The sequence below is a fragment of the Puntigrus tetrazona genome, chromosome 16 (genome assembly GCF_018831695.1).
Source record: "Puntigrus tetrazona isolate hp1 chromosome 16, ASM1883169v1, whole genome shotgun sequence".
Taxonomy (NCBI): domain Eukaryota; kingdom Metazoa; phylum Chordata; class Actinopteri; order Cypriniformes; family Cyprinidae; genus Puntigrus; species Puntigrus tetrazona.
Genome location: NC_056714.1, coordinates 13682814 through 13702752, shown reverse-complemented (window position 1 = coordinate 13702752; position 19939 = coordinate 13682814). Strand labels below are relative to the sequence as shown.

At 38.4% G+C, this 19939-nt stretch overlaps 2 protein-coding genes and 7 non-coding genes across 9 annotated transcripts; 1 reads left to right on the top strand and 8 right to left on the bottom strand.

The window, feature by feature from the left end:
• Positions 1-469: 469 nt before the first annotated feature.
• On the bottom strand, positions 470-523 carry LOC122361370. The gene has a single exon (XR_006252930.1). It is a non-coding gene; the product is annotated as a U7 small nuclear RNA (small nuclear RNA).
• Positions 524-1009: 486 nt separating this feature from the next.
• Positions 1010-7994, top strand: tpi1b (triosephosphate isomerase 1b). Its single transcript, XM_043261062.1, has 7 exons — positions 1010-1212; positions 2477-2600; positions 2722-2806; positions 4350-4482; positions 4565-4650; positions 4729-4816; positions 7324-7994. Exons 1-7 carry the CDS (start codon positions 1101-1103, stop codon positions 7440-7442), a joined length of 747 nt encoding a protein of 248 aa, XP_043116997.1. The 5' UTR covers positions 1010-1100; the 3' UTR covers positions 7443-7994.
• LOC122361366 lies at positions 3513-3566 on the bottom strand. The gene has a single exon (XR_006252926.1). It is a non-coding gene; the product is annotated as a U7 small nuclear RNA (small nuclear RNA).
• On the bottom strand, positions 3909-3962 carry LOC122361368. The gene has a single exon (XR_006252928.1). It is a non-coding gene; the product is annotated as a U7 small nuclear RNA (small nuclear RNA).
• Positions 5373-5426, bottom strand: LOC122361373. The gene has a single exon (XR_006252932.1). It is a non-coding gene; the product is annotated as a U7 small nuclear RNA (small nuclear RNA).
• On the bottom strand, positions 5976-6029 carry LOC122361374. The gene has a single exon (XR_006252933.1). It is a non-coding gene; the product is annotated as a U7 small nuclear RNA (small nuclear RNA).
• On the bottom strand, positions 6283-6336 carry LOC122361369. Its single transcript, XR_006252929.1, has one exon. It is a non-coding gene; the product is annotated as a U7 small nuclear RNA (small nuclear RNA).
• On the bottom strand, positions 6930-6985 carry LOC122361372. The gene has a single exon (XR_006252931.1). It is a non-coding gene; the product is annotated as a U7 small nuclear RNA (small nuclear RNA).
• An 816-nt stretch (positions 7995-8810) lies between the features above and the next one.
• Positions 8811-19795, bottom strand: leng8 (leukocyte receptor cluster (LRC) member 8). The gene is given in 17 exon segments (XM_043261061.1): positions 8811-12878; positions 12978-13185; positions 13286-13415; positions 13495-13563; positions 13651-13752; positions 13920-14214; positions 14977-15141; positions 15253-15480; positions 15582-15752; positions 15899-16076; positions 16154-16405; positions 16408-16425; positions 16428-16566; positions 16665-16739; positions 18595-18732; positions 18834-18969; positions 19516-19795. Coding segments are annotated over 17 exon segments (2505 nt in total). The 5' UTR covers positions 19554-19795; the 3' UTR covers positions 8811-12715.
• Positions 19796-19939: the final 144 nt, after the last annotated feature.

Genomic DNA, 19939 nt, shown 5'->3' with positions numbered 1-19939 from the left:
AAAATAAAGAATACCTTCCAGCTCTTCATTGACCACCGCTCACTTTTTTTACCTTCATGTGTCTCGTTATGATTTGTAAGTAGACATGTAATGTAGTATTAAATAGTATTAATAGTAAAAGATAAAAAGAGGATTAAAATTTCTCTCTCTCTCTCTCTCTCTATATATATATATATATAATAGTATACTGTAGGCATACATATCATGTGTATATATATATATATATATATATATATATATATATATATATATATATATATATATATATATATATATATGATATGTATGCCTACAGTATATAGACTATAAAACAGCTAAAACATCTTTTTAATTATAAAAAGAAAACTGATTCGACTTAACCTACAAAAAACGTTTCACACGAACGCTCTTTGAAGCGTGAGCGCACTGATTAACACAACGCACAAACACCTAACACATTTAAAATATTTATATCTTTTGACCAAACAAGGTGGGTTCTCTTTTAAAGAAAACCTTCTAGACAAATACTAAAAGAGCAAATTTCCACGTATCACGGGCCAACGAATCGCACTATGTACTTTCGACAGGTATATCGATCATGGTGACTAAATATTTGGAGTCTAAACAAGTCATAATTAAATCAGGAGACCAATTTAAAGTTAAATAATTGTCACTTTTTTTAACCTTCTTTAATTCTAAACAACATTGATTTTTTAAATATCTTAATAAAATGACGCTAAAGATATTTATATGTATACTTGACGTGGCGAAAAGCATTGTGGGTATGCAAATTTAGTCCCACCTCCAACACCAACAGTCGCCCTCCACCGGCCCCTTTCTGACATGGTAGATTTGTTTCTGCTGTTTCACTTGGGTGTTTCAAAATTAAGCTAATAGATGAACACAAATGATAGAATTACAATTACGAAACAAAAATTATCTTAAAATATCCAGAGTTGCCCGTCTACGTGAACCAATGGTAAGCGTCGGGGGGCGGGGCTTTTTAGCCAACCTTATATAAACTCAAGCGGCCCACATCTCCTCGCTGTCTCTTTGAACGGAGGTTGTCCGCGTTCTTCATACACCAAATACCTTCGGCTGAAAGCAACGTTTTTGCAAGTATGACCGGCAGGAAGTTTTTCGTGGGTGGCAACTGGAAACTGAACGGCGACAAAAAGAGCATCGAAGAGCTCGCCAATACATTGAATAACGCCAAGCTCAACCCAGACGCCGGTGAGTGTTTCATTCAGTTTCCTCTTCACCAGGCACAAACCCTCGCCACTGCAAACACGGGCCTTTGAGGGGTTGTGCAACCCACTGCACTGACCCTGAGATGACATTCAAGCGGGACTTTTGACAGGTCGCATCATATCATTCACGGGCTCTTTCTACTTGTGCTTATCAGTTTCCACAGTGTAAAGTATTAGCCCGTAGCTCGTAACGTTTTAAATTAATCCGTGACCCTGCATAAATCGCCTCCTGACATTTAAACCAGTTTCTTATGAATGCAGAGCTTCTATAGAGCACCGTTCGTCAGGTTTCGTGAATGAATGAACGAGTGATGCTCGTCTTGTGTCGTGATTCAAGGGTTAAAGCTTGAAATGGGTGTGTGATTTCCAGCACGTAGCCACAGTGTGCATGTCCAAGGTCTAATGCCAGGATAATCGATATGCTCGGTTTATCAACAGAAATGCGTTATATTAGTTTATGCTCTTTAAAAAAACTAATATTTTAAAAGAGCCGTAGTAATAGATAGAAAACGCTTTTTTTGTATTCTGCGCTCCGCGTTTCCGCTATGTTCACTGTGACGTAAACCTGTATCAACCCGAGTGTTTTTCGTCTTTATTTGAGAATCCAGACAGGGTTGATCAGTCAGCAGCACATCGGCGGACTTTGAGTCGGTAAAGTCCAAAAGTCACGGTGCGCGCGCCGCCGTCCGCCGCGTTCACGTGCTGAAACCCGAGAGAAGACGCGCAAAGGTCACGGGTCAGCGTTCGCCCCTTTTTTTGCTTTACTTCGTGCCCTCTGTAGTATGCTGTCATATGAATACCGTTTCCTTTGACCTTTTATCAAGAGGGATGAAGTGCCAGATATGCGTGCCCTTTACAGTGAGTTTAATTTAGTCTGACCCAAGATAATTTTACAGTACAAATGCCACCTCCGATGGCAATACACTAATACAAAAGTTGTTAAACCTAAAATAATAATTAATAATAGACCCTGATATAAAATATTCAGGTGTGTTTTATATGAAACCCTTTATTGAACCTCAGTTTTGTTAAGATGCCTAAATAGAGCAATAATATGAGCTATAATGTGCTCTGACAGCTTGAAATGTTACAGATTACTTTTTTTTTTTTTTTTTTTTTTTGGTTAAACAAATATTGCAAAAATGTTATTCAAAAACCTATTTTGGTATATTTAACTAACTTTTTGCTTCACTCCATTGAAAGTTCGTCTCATGTTCATCTATAACAAGTTTTTTTTTGTTTGACAGAGGTGGTGTGTGGTGCTCCATCCATCTACCTCGACTACGCCAGGTCCAAGCTGAACCCTAACATTGATGTGGCGGCACAGAACTGCTACAAGGTTGCAAAGGGAGCCTTTACCGGAGAGATCAGGTACATGTCAACCAATTCACAGTCCACAAATCGTGTGTGTGTGTGTGTGTCTTTAAAATGTATTCATGTTCTTATCCTTACTCATAGTTGTCACTACAAATCATTTGACTTATTCTTGTAGCCCTGCGATGATTAAGGACTGTGGAGTAAAATGGGTTATTCTGGGACACTCCGAGAGACGCCATGTGTTTGGAGAGAGTGATGAGGTAACTCCATATGCTTTTATGCATATGCAGTCTCATTTTCATCAGTCTTATTTTTTTATTTTATTAATACAGCTGTTGTGGAGTGAATATAGCGGTCTGTGTGTTTGAGATGCGGCCATTTTTGTAGAGGTATTTGGTGTCAGTCTAATGTGACTTTGAACAAGCTTCAAAAAGTCCAGTGGTCGGGAAGTTTTAAAATCAGCAAATCCAGTTTATTGGATCAAAACACTGTGGAAGACTTTTACTGAACGTTGACTTTTTGCTACAAACCTTGAGTTTTACTGCCCCCTGGTGTGTAGATTGACTTATAGCAGACACACTGTCCTGTGCATGTGATCAGTTAAGCCTACTTTGTCTACTGTTACTTTTTGGCTAAAAACCTAGTTTTCAGTTACCTGTAGCATTACTAAACTCTCTTTGTTCAGTCACAATATAACAAAATCGAGATATATGAAATATTCCCGTTAAAACCTGTCAATGCAATTTTTTTAAATCTGCTAGATAAATACTGAGAGCAAATTTCTTATTGGTTCTTGTGTAGTGAATCATATTTATCATTTTAAGTGAGTATCTCACTCAAGGTAACTGAAGCAGACCTAAGTGAATAAAAGTCTAACATGAAATGTATAATTTTCATGCAAATGATTACAAATCAGAGGTAATATCACATAAAATATACTTCAGAATATTTCTTTTGACCGTACAAATGGGCTTCCTTTTAAAGGAAACCTACTAGACAAATACTAAAAGAGCAAATTTCCAGTTAGTCCTTGTACAGTGGAGTCCACCCATTCTTCTGAGTGAGTATCTCACTCGTGGTAACCCTAAAGTGACTAGAAGTTTAGTGTAAAATGTATTCTTATGCAAATCTGACCACGTTCCCACTGATGTCACATTTAGGTTCATTCTTTGTCTTCAGAAGACATTTTCACCAATACAAATATACCTCCCACCCACTATGTAAATATACATTTGCATAAGCAATCTAACAACTATTCTAAAGAACTATAGTTCTGTAAATAATGACTTGTAACATTTACATAAAAATAACAGTACATAAAACTGTTGATATGAATGCCAAATCTTTTTTTAACAGTCACAAGAGGGCTTTCTTTTAAAGAAAACCTACTAGACAAATACTAAAAGAGCAAATTTCCACCTGACAGTCATGCAGTGATCCTCTGCCATTATTTTGAATGGGTACCTCATAGATGGTGACTCAGTCTTGCATAAGTACATCAGCAATTGACCCAACTGGAAGAAGGCATTGTGGGTATTCAAAGTGTGCTCATTGTCTCCGTGCAAAAATAAAAATAGCTCTTGTTTGATGTTGGTTTGTTCTCTTTAGAGGATTTATTGTAGTAACATTGTTTAAAAAAATCAAATTTAGTGATTTTAAAATGGACAATTTAAGTTTAACAGTAGACAAGTTAAAAAAAGGAAAGCATATTTCAGTAAAAAACGTAATAACAGCCTCATAATAAGAGATAATCAATCAAACGCGTGTTCTGACCTCCCGCTATGCATTTATTGTTCCTGATAGTTGATTGGGCAGAAGGTGGCTCATGCTCTTGAGAGCGGTTTGGGTGTGATCGCCTGCATCGGTGAGAAGCTGGATGAGAGAGAGGCCGGGATTACTGAGAAGGTTGTTTTTGCACAGACCAAGTTCATCGCAGGTATATTTCAACTTAGTAAAGCATATGCTTATTATAATAAACCTTCTTTGCCTTTTATATGAGACCGTATCATAATTTTCAGATAACGTGAAGGATTGGAGCAAAGTGGTCCTTGCTTACGAGCCTGTGTGGGCCATTGGCACCGGCAAAACTGCATCACCCCAGCAGGTAGAGAGACGAGGCGTTTAAATCAGACCACGGAGGCTTTTAGCTCAGTGACTCAGTCTCTCTCTGCTGCTCTTACAGGCTCAGGAGGTGCATGACAAGCTCAGGCAGTGGGTGAAAGCCAATGTCTCAGAGGCTGTGGCCAACTCCCTCAGGATCATTTATGGAGGTCAGTCTCTTTGATGTTCAATCCAAACCGCTGATTTAAAAAAAACTGTGCTTTGATGTATGTATTTTTATTATATATTATTTATTTATTCTTTTTTTTACACCCCTTTTATGTTGTCACTGCCCACCTACTTATCATTAAAAAATAAGGAACGTGTAAAAATGTAAAGAGAATTGAAGCTTGTTTAACGTGTACACATACTGACACAGTGCTAGTGTTGTGTGTTGCTGGTGAGCCAGTGGTTACTTTATGGCTGATTCGGGAAGATTTATAGTTCATGCTTGTCTGCGTTGACTACAGTGTATTTATATAAAAACATTATGTAGAGATTTATTATAGCCCTAGCACACAAGTGCATAAACACACATCGAACCACCTGCTTAAGATTCTTGACAAGTTCAAGGTTTATAGCAGCAACACAGAGTTGTTTATATTTAAAAGGTTCATTGTGTATTTACATAAAGACACATAATATTAATTATTACACTAAATCTAACAAACTTCAGCTGTTTGTTTTTAGTTTTAAACAGTTCACTTTTTTTAAACACAAATATGGCTGGGCTTCCCTTTAAAGGAAACCTACTGGACAAATACTAAAAGAGTGGTTTTCCAGCTGCTCATCACGGTGTGGTCCTCTGCTGTCACTGCTGTCTTCCTCGCTCATGGTGACTGATTTGGGGCTTGCCGCTTCAGTCAGGTGCTGATGTAGCACACCGCTGTTTGTAACGCCTACTGATTCACATCATATTTTTCAGTAGTACTGTAGGCTTGGACATTTCTAAACGCGTTTAAGCCTTTAAGATGAAAAAAACCTTGTTCATCATGTGACTTTAGGCGCTTGAAACACACTCTGAGTTTTCTAATCAATTTTCTAATTCTCGCAGTTCAGTACAAACGCATGTTAACATATGCTTGATGGATACTTGTATTTCTTATTTTTAACCAAAAAAGGACTTTACTTTCACTTTAAGTATCTCGCTGAAACAGACCTGAGGTGAACAGAAGTTAAAAATGAGATGTATTATGTAAATTCAAACAAACTACTAATACTAGACAAGCGTGTTAATAATGCTATGTATGCTACATGCATACACTATAAAAGCACAATATTAGCTCAACACAAAACCAAGCTCAAGATTTTATAATATGCCAAGATTGTAAGAGCTTCCTTTTTAATAGAAAACCTACTAGACAAATACCAAAAGAGCTACTAGTGTCTGTGCGGTGAAGCTCTCCCATCACTGAATAATTACCTCACTCATGGTGAGTAAAACAAACCATGTGAATGAAAGTTGAACATCTAATGTATTATTATGCAAATTTAAACACACCCTCTGTGGTGTCTGCCTCCAAATCAATAGTTCTGTGTCTTTATTAGCACATAGAATAAAGTAACACTTCTGTTTTAATATAAAATGTCAAGCTCAAGCTTTCGAGATATTTTGATCTGTTTTTAACTGCTTTGAAGGGGCTTCCTTTTAAAGGAAACCTACTAGACAAATACTAAAAGAACAAATTTCCGACTAGTTGCGGCGCGGTAAACCTCTCCTATCACTGTGAGTGAGAGTCTCATTCATGGTGACTGAAGCAATTATTTTTATTATATTCAAAACTATCAGCCGAGACGACAAACACCGCAAACCGTATTACTGTATGAAGTCCTCCGAGCTCATAGTGGACAGTGAGATTGCACTGTGATATTTATATTTAAGTATAATAAAAAAATATTTAAATAACAATAAATAATATAATAACAATATTTGAACTAGCAAGTCAAATTGGCAGTGGTGCATTCTAAGGAGCATTTCGAACAGCCCTATAATAATGGTTTACTGTCCCTGCAATACCAAGAATTTAAGACAACAATTTATAGTTTGAGCTCAACGATTCATGAACGTGGATTATAAAGCCATTTTCACAGACTTAGACTAAACCAAGATTAAGCCGTAGTTCAAATAGGACATTTAAGTAGTTCTTATAAAAATGTATTCAGAATAATATTATTGGTGTGCATCTTGAAGGCACTGATATATCTTAAGATTTCAAGTTTTCTATTAATTGAAATCAAGAGTATGTGTTCTAATATAAGGCTTTCTGTTTTTAACAGTAATGAAAGGGCTTCCTTTTAAAGGAAACCTACTGGACAAATACTAAAAGAGACGATTTCTAACTAGCAGCTGTTCAGTCAACGTCTCCTATGACTTTGAATGGGTACCACATTGGTGGTGACTGAAATAAAGTAACCATGACGGGCATTATGGGTATGCAAATGAGGTACCTATTTTAGGTGGTGCTTTGCCTTCATAGTACATGCATTCCACCATGATAGCAGCATAGTTTATAGCTATAAACAGCTGGTGAAGCTGCTTGCATTGGTGCTCTCAGGGAAAGATTTGCTTGACTTTTCAGAAGATTTAGAGACATGTTTTCAAGCAGCAGCAGATCCAAATACCATTAACTAAATATATATAATATTCGATGTGTGCTGCTCTTGTCCCCCTTTTCAGGATCCGTCACTGGAGGGACCTGCAAGGAACTAGCTTCTCAGAAAGATGTGGACGGCTTCTTGGTGGGCGGCGCTTCCTTGAAACCAGAGTTTATCGACATTATTAACGCAAAAGCATAAATAAAGCAATCATCTACCTAAACCCTAAGGTTTAGGTCTGCTCCCAAATCCCGCTCTTTAGAAAGTGTTATTGTGCTTTTGTTGCTGTATTTTCTTTTTTTTTTTTTTTTTTTATTGTTGTTGTTGTTGTTATTATTATTATTATTATTATTATTATTATTATTATTATTATAATTATTATTATTATAAAGGGACAGATTGAGACGTACTGAACACAGAAATACGTGTGTTATTAGCCCTCCTACTAGTGTAGTTAACTACAGGACTGTAGTGAGAACCATCATGGGGCTTCGAGTCCATGCCTTTACTTGAATAATGTTTACCAACATTCTCATGTATGCAGTGTCAAAAATCTAGGGAGAAGTAAATCGACTTCAGTGTGTTATTAATTCAAGCGAAACTACTTTCCATGAATGTGGTTGTCCTGATGTTTTCCTGTTTCTCTGAGTGGCCTATCCTAAAGGTGCTCACATGTAATAACCAACGTCATTTGGTATAAAAGATACCTAGAAGATAAATATTCTAATAAATGTTTCAGAAGTGTAGACCTAATTTTACTGTCGTCTGTTATTGTACATAACACACTATCATTCATGTTTAAACAAAAGTCTCTTGGGCTCATCAAATCTGTCTTTACGATAACAAATACATTATTTTCCAGAAATTAAGAGTGTTAAACTGCTTTCTGTTTTGAAATGCATAATTTATTTTCTGTGATGGTAAAGATACATTTATTTATTTTTTTTAACACCCGTACTCGTACACCCGTAGCACATACTCCAATGTCACATGATCCTTCAGAATATATAAATATATACTATACTGGCAAAAGTATTTGGTTGTACGTCTAATGTACAGGTTTGACTATTTTAATAATATCCACAAGTACAAACCTTAAAGCATATGAAGATATTCTAGGGAATTGAGTGCTGCTTACTTTCTATCAGTCCTTGGTGTTTTTTTTCCTCAATGATTTATACATATGAGTGAAGTCATTTCAGGCACTGGTGCAACAGATGAAAATCAATTTTTAAATACATTAATTGTATTTCCATCCTTGTCGCTAGTTTTGGAAGTGCCTTTTTCTGTTCTACTGAAGGGATGTCCCAATACTTTTGTTCATATATTGAATATACAAACCATTGGTGTGTTTTTGGCTTTTACCTACAGAATATTTGATTCTCAACTACTTTAAGGAACCCTTTTTTCTGCATATTTTATTTTGATTCTAAAAAAAAAATGCATATTTGCATTTTCAAAAACCAAAATTCTACAAACAAGCTAAAAAAAGAATCATTATGAGAAGCGCTTTAGTAACTTGTCAGTTTGCAGACTTAGTTTCTACTTGGCATAAAAACCCCCCAAACATCAGATTTAATTCTTTATTTTTCTCTCAAGATATGAAAGTAGGTACATTATGTACAGATCAGCATCTACAAACGGCAGTATATTCTTTATGAACTCCACTGCATATGAACACACATGGAGCTCTAGATAGGGCAGAGACATTAGGGCTTTTAGAGGTTGAGCTGCAAAAGAAGAATCAGAGTAGTACAATCCTGTCAAAATACTTACTGCCAAGCACTGACTACATATAAAATCAATCACAACATCGCATTACAGAAAACAATAGAGGAGAGAAGAGGCAGAAAAGAAGAACATGCAGAAAGAACAGACTGCTGAAAAAAAAACTATTAAAAAGATGAGGAAAAAGCAAAGAGTCAATGGCTAAAGTTGAAATGATGTAAGAACATTTAGAGGCAAATCTAAAACAATGTGAACAAAGAAAAGCGAAGAGCTGATGCAGTGAAAAGACGTTAAAGAAATTAGAAGTGCAAGAGGACAGGCAACATTTGAAGAGAGGGGATGAGACTGTTAGTAATACTGCTGCGAAAATATCACATCAACTACAATAGCAGAGGCTAAAAATACATTTCATGAAAAAAAAAAATTAACTGGTATCATTTGAGACAATCAACATTGCTTTGGACAATCCTTAAGTAATAGGCATTATGGGCAGCCAATCAACATTAGGAATCTGAAAGTGAGCTCTTAAGACCTGAGAGACATTACTGTAAAAATCTCTAGAAAATGTCTAACCATCTGTATGTCCAGGTATGTCCAGTATGCAATTCTACAGCTTATATTAAACCCAGAAGACAGACATCAGAAACCCCAGTCCATCAACTAAAACACCAAATAATACAGCAGTTACCAAAAAAAAAAAAAAAAAAAAAAACACCTATTATATTTAGAGGGGGAGGGGAAAAGGCAACTTTAAGAGAGAAGACACACCTGAACATACAGCAGCATTCTACCAAACACTATATAGAGAGCAATTCCTAAAACATACATCATCTTCAGAATAACATGGTGGATTTGTCATGGTTTGATCAAGGTTTTAAGATTGGCATTAAGAAAATAAAATAAATTGCAAATTGAAATCACCAGGCTCTCAAAATGACAAATGCATCAGACAACAACAAGCACAATGAAGAATCTGAATTGGCTGATGTCTGGATGTCTCAATGCCCATTTTCCAGTGTGCCTCTGGATTAGTTTTGCCCTCATCTTTTCATCTCTCGCTTTGCTCCGAATGTGCATGACTGCAAGAAGAGAGAGAATCTGGTAATGAAGAAGTGCAGGAGGAGAGAGAACAAGGGTTGGGAGGGGGTTGAAGGTTGAGGAGGAGAGGAGAGCAAAGTCAGTGTGGCAACCAGCAGCATCATTTACAATGCACAACCAAATAAAAGATGAAGAAGATCTAATGTAAACTTCGAGAAAAAAAACAAACAAAAAAAAAAAAACAACAACTAAACATTATACCCATTTCCCAACTCCAATACATTGCAGTCTTCAGTACTCGTTTAAATCACATCAGTTGAGAAAAATTGCAAATGAAAATATCAATATTTTGAGGTGGAGAGAAAAAACAAAACAGCATGTAATGATAACATTGTGCTTAATCCAAATCTTTCTCTTATTGTTGCATCTAAACGTCTGTATCTAACAAGTGAAGTTTTACAGGTATGAGAGCAAGAAAATCTAAAGAGAAAAGAGGAAGAGAATCAGGAAATCTTGCTTAGAAATATTAAGTAAAGATCAACAAGGGAAAGATTTGGCAGATCATCAATTCATGAATCCCCGACTCCTTCATGAGTGTTGACTCGATGTTTTACTTCCTAGCCTATAATTTATTTAAAGTATAGGGGAACTAGAAACTTAATTTGAACATGAAAATTTAGATTATTTGCACTGAACCATATCTCAGTACGCACAAACTCACCACCCAAAATATTATATTTAAACTTTTAAAACTGCCAGCAAAATGATGCATAGTTCAAAACAACACTTACCATTGTACAAATAAACAAAAATAATCTATGAAATCAAAGTATATGGAAAAAGAAAAATCTCACTTCTCACATTATTTACATGAGCAACATATGTACAAATTTCACCAAAGAGGTGTTAGCGATCCTTTCTGCTCATAGTGGACCTGAGCACATCTTGCCAAAGCACGCATTTCAGACCCCAAGCCTTATCCATGCCATCTTAAACTTAAAGAAAACTGCTGGTGCACACACTCCTCTTTCATTTACAATGAAACTGATGTGTAAGCATCGAGTTCAAATTTTAAGCAGTCCATTAGAAATCAAGGAGCATTAACTAAACTTTGTAATACTTTGAAATTGTAAAACCTTTTTACTAGGAAATGGTTTTGTTTGTCAATGGCTAGATTAAGGCCAGGATAAATCTCTAAGATTTATTACTGCATCACAGTAATACTCATGATAACTTATCTGATCTTTTAGATTTTTTGTATGAATCTTTTGGTGTCAATCTTGCCGATAAAGGGTGCAGCAGAGTTCATTATTAGGCCCGTTTAGAAATGAGATAATACGTTTACAACCTGGCAGAAGGGTTAACAGAAGCCAAGCACGTTGTTCAACAGTGCTAACACCTCAACCCAAGCTGAACGAAGATCCACCACGCTTTCAAAACATCAAGTCCTTCTTACCAGCAGATGTGGTCAAAGCGTAAGGAGCCATACAAACCCATGTGTTTCCAAACCCCAGCAGGACAGTGGATGCCCTTTCAGGAGTGAGGTGATTAGTGGAGATCACCATCTGGAGAAGAGACGAGAGACCGCCGCCAACTTGCTGTGAATGAAAACTGAGCTTGCTTTTCCTTCTGAATGACTTTTCCTTTTCAGGCTGACTGCATGTTAGGTGTAGAGACGTTCTATGCTGGGGAGTGCTTTGTAGGGGCTTTCGCTCTTCAAATGCCGGAGGTCAAATTTAATGGTGAACAAACGCCCTAAGTGGACTGGGATGACTTTAATGCACTTGGCCCTAGTAAGATCACAGCTGGCATGGAAATGAATGATTGAGTCACTGAGCTGTGCTTCCTGGGTGTCGAGGAATGATTAGGAGGGTATCTTGGACTAATGAAGGCCAGCTTCTTGAGCGTTGATGATGTGCAGGAGAGGGAGAGGAGACTGTGTGGGAAGGGGGCAGAACTTATCACAATGCGGAACAGGGCCTAATCTTGTTATAACTCAGTCCAAATCTTACATGTTATCAGCATTAGGATCCTAGAGATGAAGGGAGCCAGGAGATCTACCAGAGCACCCCCACCAGTGACTCACTGAAGACATCTCAGGCAATGAGAAAGATAGGGAATACAAACCATCTTCTTCTTGCTTGAATGATTGCACTGAAGCTCACTTGACTTTAAAGTTCATCAACCTTGTAGAGAGATCCTTTGTCTTCACACAGACTTGAGCTGGTGTGCTGTTGGTGGCAACTGGCTCACATTATATTCTGGGTTAACCATGATGTTTTCAGGTCTTGAGCTTTGCGGCTGTTTGCTTGAGGGGAGAAAAACATGAGAACACACAACACTGTTAGCTTAAATGCTTTTTGGAGCTCTGTGGGACCTGATATGACCTGCTGACCCAACCCCATTAGATCCTTTTCCTTTTTCTATTGGTGCAAGTAAACTGTCTGATACTTCATTAAGTGGGCTCTGTGTGAACAGGCTATAATGGGTCTTGAACATGGCACCTAAGTCCCTGTGTGTGGATGTGTCATCTGTCCATCTGTCAGAAAGTCCATCACTCTACAAGAGTTAAAAATTAGATATCTTTCATAAATATGATCAGCTCTGAGTGTGTCTGTCTATTATGTAGATATCTGGTCCCTTATCTATAGTCTGTTTTAAGCTGTATAAATGAAACTTCTCTGGTCAACCCCAAACCTTTCCCCATACTAGGAAGTTGTAAGACTAACTGAGCTGACTTTACAATCTATTTTGCTTGGGTCAAAGGGGGTGAATGTAACCCCAAGCCCTGTTAGAAATGCTAAACATGTGTCTAAATCTGGGAAGGCCAAGCTGGACTGCACATACTCCACCGGCACAAAGGGCCTGAACCTGTAACAGAGAAAGTAACAAAAAAACAAACACTTTAGACTTCATTTTATGAATAGATACTTTTCTTTTTTAAACAAGCTTCCTGGCATCTGCACTCACGTTTTAAGAATGGCCCTCAGCGCTAGATTTCTTTCACGCTCCACAAACTTATCGATAAGGTAAGCAGCCATACGTGGAGCCTTCTGATAGAGTTTGAAGAACCGGTGGAAGTTTCCAAGCGCCCAGGCAGTACGGAGCTCAAGAGCATGAGCTACACACGGATCGGCACGGAGCTCAGGGGTCAGGTACACAAGCTCAGTCGTCAAGTCTAAGAGAAATTTGGCAACGGCATTAAAAAGACTTTGCAATGCAATTTTGAGGAAGAAATGGACTGCAAAACAGCAAGAAAAAAAAAGGTCTATGTATACCTCCAGAATTCTTAGTAAAGATGTAGTAGATAAGTCTGTATGCAGTGAATTCTCCCACGTTGTCTGATGGGCAGTCTTTATACAGTGCCTTCAGCTGGGTCTGGCACTGATTGAACTCCTCATGGTCACCCTGATAGCAGACGAAATGCGAGTTTAGTACAAAAGAAAAACAACGCCTTTTAATTAGAGCCAACTTTACACAGACATACCTTTTCCAGAGCGATGCGAGCATGTGTCTCATAGACTTCCACAGTGAAGTCTGTACGCACACCTTGAACCTGAATAACAAGAATTCAATATAAGAAACTAAAACACATGTGAGGCAGGCTTGTAATGTGAGGCAGGTACTAGTAATTCTTACTCACAGTGAGATCCTGTCGGATTGACTTCATTTGTTCACATGCGTATACGTAATCCTGATTAGACTTCCAATGAGTTTTAACTGCGATCATGGATTTGCGCAAAACCTATAACACAACAGATGAAGCAACAAATCTTCAATATAACTGCTTAATTTAACAGCTACATACCACTTTTGAGTACAAACCACAAATAACAATGTCCAGAGTTGACCACACAACTATAAAACTTAAACAGATCTCTATATATAAGCAATGCTTTAATAAACACTCACAGGAACAGGTCTGACGGTTGAAGGGTCAGGGGCACAGGTCAGGCGGAGGTAGTTTTTAGTAATGTCCTGGCAGGTGCCGACTATAGGGCATTCATCCCAACTCAGTCCCTCTTGGGTGCCATTGGGAAGGTCAAAAACATTGATGTTCAACACCAGGGGCTCAGTGCGTAGTTTAGTGTGGAAGCGTGCTGCACGGCTCTGCTTCTTCGCTTCTCGATTCGGGTCGTGAAAGTCAAGCCCTGCATTACCACCTTTCCGCTTTTTACCAATACCACTAGCGAGGTCTTCCATATTCCTGATGGAAGTCAGAAAAAAAAAAAAAAAAAAAAAGTTAATGAGGGCACCTTGGGTTATAAACTGAAAATTCAAGGTCAGACATGATTTTTGAAACTAAAACAGAACCAACAAAGTTGTCCTACAATAAAAACAATATCCATTCTCTTTTGATCCACATGTTGACTACTGTATGTTGGATCTGACTGTAATGTTGCAGCACACAAGTTTGAATTAAGCGGTCAGTATTGCTTTGTCTTATTACAGATTGTCTCTGTACCTAGTATTTATGAGCCCAAAGGATGTAGGCCATCATATACATCCGTTAGCCACTCATGGCGGGCATATACTTTACAGTTGGTCACGCCAAATTCAAACAATACATTCAAATGAGGCAGTTCAAAACAGAATTGTTTATTATTACATCCAACTTAAGATTTTTGTGTTAATTCTTTATAACACTAGAAGTGGACTTCAGAGAACAATACAAAATAAAAATGGGCAATGACCACTTTTGTGCCAAAGTTTGACAATGCCTAAGGTAGGTGATACGCCCCAAAAAATAGTACATTTATTTCATGGTAACAAGATCTCTCTCTTTATATAGTTATGTTTGTTTTAAAGTTTTTAAGGTGTCAATTTCTGATAACATAGAAATAGTTCATAATGATCACCTAACAGTGATAGGCCAAAATCTCCACCAGCTGATCATGTCTATTGGTAGGCTATATCACACACCCCTAATAATGGCATTTAATTTTGATGTACACAAATTATCTCTCACCTCCGCCCTCTGTTTGCTTTGCCTCTTCCTCTGCCTCTTTCTCCGGCAGCTCCTCTACCTCGCTCCCTTTCTGCCCCACGGCCCCTGCCACCCTTTTGTTGCCGCCGAGACAGCGGAAGTCGAGGATCACTTGACATGCTGCTATCTGACTGAGAGCCAGAGTCACTAAAAGGAGGAAGACAACCACCAGTCAAATCCTGACTCTCTCTAATTTCAGAATATTCTAGTTAGTAATCACTTACAGTCATCAGTAAAATTAAGCAAGTTTCGCATTACCTGCGATGATGTCTACTCCTGTCCCTGTGTCGGCTGTGAGGCGATGGAGATCGTGACGATGAGCGAGACGACCTGGAGGAGCTGGAAGAGGGGCTTCTCTGAGAAAAGACATTTCTGTAGTTACCCAACCTGGCCCCACCCCTGCCACGGGTGGCTCCACCTCTCCCAATAGCATTCTCCTGAGAACGCTGAGGAACCATCTCCCAGCGAGATGGTTTTTGCTTCAAACTGACAATTAAAAAGGTTGTTTAGTGGCAGCAGTTAATAGTTTAAAAAGACAGATCTGTTGCTGAGAGAATAAAGAATGCAGAACAGAGGTGCTAACTCACTCTGGCAGTGGTTCTCTGGTCCAGTCGATGGTGTAAGCAGAGCCATCCTGAAGTCTGGACTGCAGAAGGTCTTTAAGCACTTTTTCTGTACGATCCTTATCCTCTTCAGATTCGCAGGCTGTAAAGCAGCGCTGTACATACTCTTTCATGGCCTGTGGCCAGTCCTGAGGCCTACCAAAAAAAAAAAAGAAAAAAAGGTTTCAGTGATCCAAAATGACATTTAAATATCGCTTAGATGATATGGGTTATACCTTGCACTAAAATTGGCACACCTTTTACGATTTTATCAAAATTTAAGTATTTCCCAGTACACTTACCGAGTTTGTGCATTTCCTGCAGACGTGGTAGGGTTTGCCACCACAGACCCAGATAATGGGTTTGCTACAGTGGGTGAAGTCAATCCAGGGGCCTGCTCACCTGAAGGAAAGTTTTGATTGGCCATGACGTAAGGGCGCTTTTGTATATTAAATTTGACAGCACCGGTTCCAGGAGCCTCTGTTAAGGAACAAAGAGAACATTAAGAGGATAAAATGAAAAGCTTACGTTATACACACATATGCAGAGACACGTACGTTTCATGCGTTGCCACATCTGCTGACCACCTTTGTTCATATTGCTATTGTTAGGTTTCTTAGCATCCACCCTGCCTGGGCCTCCATATGGGCCCTGTCCCAGCTGCTGAGGGGGTTGATATGATGGAGTTTGGTAACCATGGAACCCTGGCCGAATCTGCCCTGCATTGTAGCCCTGCATCATAGTGTTTGAATCAGTGGGGCTGTATGGCAGAGTACCATTAGGGCTATAGGGGGTCTGGGATGGTGGAGGGGGTACTGGGCATTAGGTGGGGAGGTATGGGGGGTGGAGGAGGGGGTGGGGGCTGGTCAGTGGATGTTGGACTCTGAGGGGGAGGTTGAGGGGTTGCAGGAGGAGGGGGCTGAGAGGAATAGCTGGAGGACTGATCTTCCATCATAGGCATGCTAGGGGCCTGAAAAAGAGAGGCAAGGATAATTAGTAAAATAACTTACTAAACCAGGTGATATACATGGTCGGCGCAAATTTAAAATGACATCTTGAGGTCTATACCTGTCCAGTGGGGGTAGTGGGTGTCTGATAGCTCCCTGGAACACCATACTGTCCTGGAGGATATGGTCCTCCATACTGCATTGTGAAAATAAATCAATATTGAAACTGCACAAAACAGGACATTTTGCACCACTTTAGTTCCAGAACTAAAAGTACAGTACTAAAGTACTAGGACGATTTTGCAAAAATCATTTCCCAGTACCATTTGAAGGGTTGCATTTATTGATAGTGGGTAGTGGGATAGTGACGGATACCGATTGACAGAAACATTATTTGTGCACAGCATTCAACAAGAAATGCAAAGAAGCACAACACTGTTTTGAGGGTTATACAATAATGGACATGTAATGTCAACGTATACGTCAAGCTATTGAAAGAACAGGAGGACTAAGAATCTTCAATGTCAACTGGCAGTGCTACATGGCATTGAGGCTGTTAGAAGCAAAAAAATAAAATAAAAACGCCAGTCAAGGTCTTCAGGTAAATGCAGTTTATAAAAGAAATTAGTTACAAATTATTTGATGTCTGCATAGTATGTGTTTACACAGCATTTTAATTAATGACGGGTGAGGACATTTGCATACGCATTTAGTCAATCAGCTTACACTCACGTCACTGATAGTGGGTAGTTCCACAATTAGTCTGTGTACTATAAAAACGTTCCTGTGGTGCAAAAGGCTCTAATAAGACTGTTATAATGGATGGGTTGAGCGGTAGTAGCTTTTGATTAAAACGTTTTGGGGGAGAAAAAATAAAATTGGCAGCATAAACTTACAGCTTACTCTAACTTACTGTTATTTTTGGTTACAAAGAACACCTTTAAAATCACACTAGCATACTTCAAGTATTTCCAAACAATAAATTCATGCAAATGAAATGATCTGCAGATTCATACGAAAAAAGCAGAGGTGTTACAGGCCCAAAAAGCATGCATTTTCTTTCTTGGTCAATATTATTTGGTGAATCTTAATAACACAGCAAACGGCAGGAGATCTACTAGGATACATTAGGGCCTTTAGAGAGAGAGAGAAGAGAAAAAAATAAAATAAAATAATTTGCAGGAACCTTTTTGTAGTACCAAACTAATTGTGGAACTGCCCACTTTGTGGGTTGTTCGCACTGTAGGAACTAGGAGTGGTGTTCCAGGTACTTAGTTTGGAGGAAATAAATTAGCTCCTACCTCAGAATAGGGTCTAAAAAAGTTCTAGATACTATCATTGTTGTAAGTGTATGCTGATTGGCCAAACACATGTGAAACACCAGCTACCCTGCATTTTTAAAATGCATGTAAACATATTTACTCCACAAACATAGAAAAAGTGATAATGGCAATTACCTGTTTGCAGTGTTGTGTTCTTTTCTCAGCTTTGATGTAAGGTGAGAAAGAATTTTGTCTCTTAGCCTAACTTTTTGCTCTTGCAATAGAGTAAATTGTGCATTCACAATCTCTGTTATTACAAAATCCAAAAAAGGGCTCTAATCACAGAATTTTACATTTTTTTTTTTTATGTTTCTTACTGCACAAAAAGACATCACTATTGGCCCCTTCAGAGTTCCTGCTCCTGATGTGAACTAGGAAAACAGCCCGAGGGACAATTTCTCTCTCTGGGAACTACCCTGCTGGATAATAATCCCAGAACTAAGTACATAGAACTATGCAGTGCGAAAGCCCCTATTTACATGGAAAGAAGTATTTTGACACATATCTGAACACAGTTTTAGACTAGAGCGTCTGACAAATTCAGAAATGTAAATACAAAGGCGCTTGCTTTAATGTGGATTTCCCTGTACAATGATACTACAAAAAGGTTATTATACTTATTTCTTTTAGTATCAAAAGCAACAAGAATGTACGTTTTATGAAATATACTTTGAAAGTTCCTGGGGAAATCATATATAGTTAAGAATATGAAGAAGTACATTTATTTACCGGAGGCATGGGGTAGTAGTAGTTGTATGGATAAGTGTAACCAGCATACTGTTGTTGGTTTTGCTGATACCACTGCTGATAGTATTGCTGCTGCTGTTGTTGCATTGCAGAAGGGTCTGTTGGTTGGTAAGGTCCAGCCTAACAGAAGATAAAACACAATCATCCATTTACCCACATGAAATGGGCTTAGTCCAGCAACGCAAACCAAAAAAACACTTCTATTTTTAATAAACACTAACCTGTTGGGTGGGGCGATTGGTTGGTGAAGACTTGGAGTTCTGACTTTTACTGATGGAGGCTAGAGCCTGTCTGGCTTTTTCCCATTCTGGGTTCTCATGGACTTGGCTGTCTCCGCTTGAATTACTACCATACGGCCTGTGGACGACAAGGTAAATTTGACTGTAGGTTACACCATATCTAGAACATTCATGTACTTTTACATACAAATAAAATGAACTACAACAGTAACCAGTGTATAACGTTATAACATATGTACGCTTTTACGTGTGAACGTGAATTTTATATCAATTAGTACAAAGTTTTGGTTAAATTTCATAACGGTAATATTAAAATCTAGAATGGCTATCCAGCAATCAGGCCTTCGACAAACAGGCCAAACGCAGATATGGAGATTAGCTTTCCAAATGTCATTTGAACTGAAATGTTAATAGCGACGTCTTCAATCTACATTGTTAAAAAACATATTTGAAGACGACAGAACTGGATGCATAATTACTCGCAAACTAAAGCGCATTGGCTAGCGAACGCTAAAAAACAACAACGGACAATTACACCAACGTTCATATATTACATTTTTGGTAAAGGCCTCTACTTACAGAAAGCAGTCGTCCGAGCATCAAAATGATGTAGCACAAAACATACGTTATGATGAGAGTGACTTATGAAATGTAGAAATCTTACCAGTTTGATGTAGGGGCTTGTGCCGCATTCGCCGCCATTTTGCCAGAGCTAACGTATTAGCCCGTCCGAAAATTCTACCCAAATGTGAGGAAAATTCTTGTTCTAACGCTTAATATAGGACGACTTATAAGAAGTCGCATACAAAATCTTCTTGACAACAGTTTGTATCGAATGCCTTAAATAAACCACGTTCCAGTTGACATTAGGATTATATCGGAGCTCATATCAACTAGTTCGTCGAACTCAGCGGTTGAATGTCAACACCTCAAACAAAATGGCTGCTGCTGATGATGATGGTGACGCCGGAAGTTCTGCCGTCTTCTCTCATTGGACGACAGAATGTTCTGCACACCAAAAGCCTGAAGCAAAGCATAGAGAAGGAAAAATAGGCCTTTCGAGACATATTCGTATTCAAGTTCAAAAT

Coding starts and splice junctions, on each gene's coding strand:
- tpi1b (XM_043261062.1), top strand. CDS start 1,101: ATGACCGGCAGGAAGTTTTTCGTGGGTGGCAACTGGAAACTGAACGGC. Junction 2,807..4,349: donor TGTTTGGAGAGAGTGATGAG/GTAACTCCATAT, acceptor TGTTCCTGATAG/TTGATTGGGCAGAAGGTGGC. Junction 4,817..7,323: donor CCTCAGGATCATTTATGGAG/GTCAGTCTCTTT, acceptor CCCCCTTTTCAG/GATCCGTCACTGGAGGGACC.